The 3,351-nt window shown below is 48.4% G+C and overlaps 2 protein-coding genes across 2 annotated transcripts in view; both read right to left on the bottom strand.

The window, feature by feature from the left end:
* GLOTRDRAFT_31261 (uncharacterized protein) overlaps nt 1–1,880 on the bottom strand; it is a gene marked incomplete at both ends in the record, with an annotated part of 9,766 nt that extends 7,886 nt beyond the window's left edge. Inside the window, 2 exons of the mRNA XM_007862049.1 lie at nt 356–396; nt 1,459–1,880. Of these exons, the coding sequence (XP_007860240.1) occupies nt 356–396; nt 1,459–1,880 (463 nt within the window). The remainder of the gene's footprint in view (nt 1–355; nt 397–1,458) is intronic.
* A 385-nt stretch (nt 1,881–2,265) lies between these two features.
* On the bottom strand, nt 2,266–3,351 carry GLOTRDRAFT_125021 (uncharacterized protein; the record flags this gene model as incomplete). The annotated part of the gene is made up of 5 exons (XM_007863308.1): nt 2,266–2,424; nt 2,471–2,569; nt 2,621–2,706; nt 2,805–3,215; nt 3,261–3,351. The coding sequence occupies 5 exons, from the start codon at nt 3,349–3,351 to the stop codon at nt 2,266–2,268; spliced, it is 846 nt and encodes a 281-aa protein (XP_007861499.1).

The raw sequence follows: 3,351 nt of genomic DNA, 5'->3' as shown, positions 1-3,351 counted from the left end.
GGACCAGGTAGGCCAGTTCGAGCCGTCGAGGACGGGGACAACGGCGATCAGATTGTTCGACATTGTTGCGGAGCGGTTGAGAGATCTGAAATCTGTATTGAGATCTCATCAGTATCAGCGAAGCTATGCAGCCCGATAAGGGCGCACTGCTCCATGCTGTTGGCTCCATTAGGGAGTTACCCCAGGATCGATCATCAAGCCTGATGGCTGCTGATAACAGCGCCTACGGCGATGATCACGCATCAAGCCACACTGCAGCCTGTGAGGGCGCATAGGGCGATGCACAGGTGAGCGAGGCGCAACGCGCTGCAGCGAGTTACCGCGCAGACGCAAGCTGCCTAGTTGGGCTCATAACCTGATGAAGAGTTATGGAGGCAGCAGCACGCACAGTGCGCCCTACACAACTCACCTGTATTGGTTGGATGCTGTAGCTACTGGTAAAGCTCGTATAAACGACCCTTGTCATTAGGCAGCAGAGCTGCAGGGTTTATATACACTGTGGCCCATAGGCTGACTAAGCTATGTGGAATATCTATAATCCTACTGAGCTCCACCTATGATGTCACTGACCCACATGAGCTCCGTGCCCTTGTACAATAATGGAATATACCAGAATGTTCCAGAGGGTTCCGGTATGTTCTGGTACGTTGTAGAACCTGGCAGCTAAGTCAGCGCCTAGTTCAACAAGAGTTGCTGCTGATAGCATGTTATTCAGTTCCAGTGTTGGATGTGGTCTGCTTTTGAGTTTGCAAAGAGATTATGATGTTTGCAAATTCAGTGGTCTGGTGCAGTCCGATATATACTCTGTAGCTGAGTAGGGACAGACATAGTATACATTGTCACCCTTGGAAGTAATATCACTGACATTGACATATGTAGAACCACAGCTACCTACAAGGTCAACAGCACCTACATGGTCTCGCTTGATATCTACTGTGCCTATTGCGGACTACATAACTGTGCATACTGTATGTCTATGTATGTAAGCGACGTAACGCATAACGCAGCCTCCGTTGCGTTACCCGGAGCGCACTTGGTAACGCGTAACGCAGAGGTTGTTGTCTTCTCCCGGGAAGTGTAACGCTCGTCAAAAGATTCGATTTTTGGTGGGATTTAGCTACGAATATTATTCCGTCAATATATCTCAGCAGTTAAAAATCAAGTATTATATTGTAGAGTGCTTCTTTGCATCCCTAATATGGAAGGATCATATGTAGAAGCGCATGGGTACTGGTCGGGTTGCGGTTGCTAATTTTACCAATGTAACGTGTAACGCCGGCTTTGTTACTTCGAGGGGTGCCATTTCAAAGTGTAACGCTGTGCGCCCGGTTGCTTACATACATAGACATACAGTAATCTATGTCAAAATTATTTTTTCCTGATGAACGCCAGGCTTCCCCGTGGTCATTCTTGCTTGTCTCATCGACGAACACAAACTGTTCTCCCGTCCCGTCAGACTGCTGTTGAATCATCTCCTTCCACTCTGCCGTGCGCTTGTAATCTCGCTCACTTGCAATCTTCTGCAGGAGTTTCCGCGTGAGACCAGCCATATGCAGGTTCTGAGACAAAGCACTTGTCGAAATGACAATATCATGGTGAATGACTAGCCACCACTTCAGCTCGTCAAGGTGGGTGTCAGGATTGTGTATAAAGATAGCCTCCGAATCAGCTAGGACTGCACGGGTGATGATACGGGTGCAACCACAAAGTGGAGATGGTGGTTTTGCGACAACACCAAATGTTTGGAAGATGGCCCGCCAGTGATAGAGACTAGCCTGAGAGATGAGCAGAGCATCACAGATATCCTCTCTATCCCATCCAGCATCCCAGAGTCGAAGGGCACACTCTTTGAGGTCAGAGCTAATATGACGATTAACCATACTACAGCCAGAGATGAAGCGACACTGCAAAACCAAGGCGAAATGGTGCATCTGAGAACTGCCGGAAACGGAAATTACCTAAATTGGACGACACACGGAAAATCCTGGGTTCTCATTATATTCTGGCATGGCTGTAAGTTTCACCACAACAAATGCCTTGGAACGTCTCGATGGTGGATTCATCAGATACACCAGCTGGTATGATGAAGAGTTATGGAGGCAGCAGCATGCACAGTGCGCCCTACACAACTCACCTGTATTGGTTGGATGCTGTAGCTACTGGTAAAGCTCGTATGAACGACCCTTGTCATTAGGCAGCAGAGCTGCAGGGTTTATATACACAGTGGCCCATCGGCTGACTAAGCTACGTGGAATATCTATAATCCTACTGAGCTCCACCTATGATGTCACTGACCCACATGAGCTTTATGCCTTGTACAATAATGGAATATACCAGAATGTTCCAGAGGGTTCCGGTACGTTCTGGTACGTTGTAGAACCTGGCAGCTAAGTCAGCGCCTAGTTCAACAACATCAAGGCCAGCCTGGTTCAAATATAAGTGTCACTCATCGAGAAACACCACTACGTACCATTTGCTCCCGAATCGACATTGTCTGCGGCGGGTTCAATATCTCATCATAGTCCACCTCAGGAACTTGATTCTCCGTCCCTGTATACCAGCCCACAGGCTGTGTAGCCAACTAGTGCAAGCTTCCAGTCATACCAAGAATACAGCTTACCACAGCATCCAGTGATTTCGTCGGCGGTGGCATCCAAACCTCAATCACACGGTCCTTGATCCTCTCACCAATCGACATCACCATGGCTTGTAGCCATTCTCATCCATCAATGCCATCTTCGGCAAGTTTGCAGGCTTGGTGTACCACCATAACATGTCAGCTCATACAAGATAGGGCAACGTACATCCAACAGCTGTTGCGATTGCCTGGAGAAACTCGTTGTATGCTGTATTGACTCCAAAGAAGAACGGCCCGTGTAGGATAACCTTTGGCAGTGCATTGGCTACCTTCCCACGAGCAGGGACCTTCAGAGTCAAGGAGAGCAGAATAGTTACCAGAACGTAGGCAGAAATGTCTGATGCGTCAGAGTCAGGGGTGGGAGCTTCTGTTCGAGATTTCTTCCGGGGGCGTGCAGTCTTTGGATCATCGTGTTCAGAGTCCAAGTTGTCGGACTCGCGCAGTACATTGGCACTTGTGCTGGCAGCTTTCTGTGCCACCTTTTCGGCTGCCTTTTCTTGCCGGCATGCTTTAGCTTTGGCATTTCTCTCCTTCTTCTTCATCATCTCTGGGCTCATCACCGACCACTGTTGTAAGACTGGGTGACGATTAGCATAAGTACCACTTACTACTGTAGGTATACCTTCCGGCGATATTTGAGGGATTATATCTTTGCAAATGACTTGATCAAACGGACGGTTGTCATTCGGGTCTTCTTGCTCGTATGCTGACAT

The sequence above is a fragment of the Gloeophyllum trabeum genome, assembly GCF_000344685.1.
Source record: "Gloeophyllum trabeum ATCC 11539 unplaced genomic scaffold GLOTRscaffold_00001, whole genome shotgun sequence".
Classification (NCBI taxonomy): domain Eukaryota; kingdom Fungi; phylum Basidiomycota; class Agaricomycetes; order Gloeophyllales; family Gloeophyllaceae; genus Gloeophyllum; species Gloeophyllum trabeum.
Note: the sequence above shows the minus strand (reverse complement) of the source record. Positions and strands in the feature narration are given on the sequence as shown.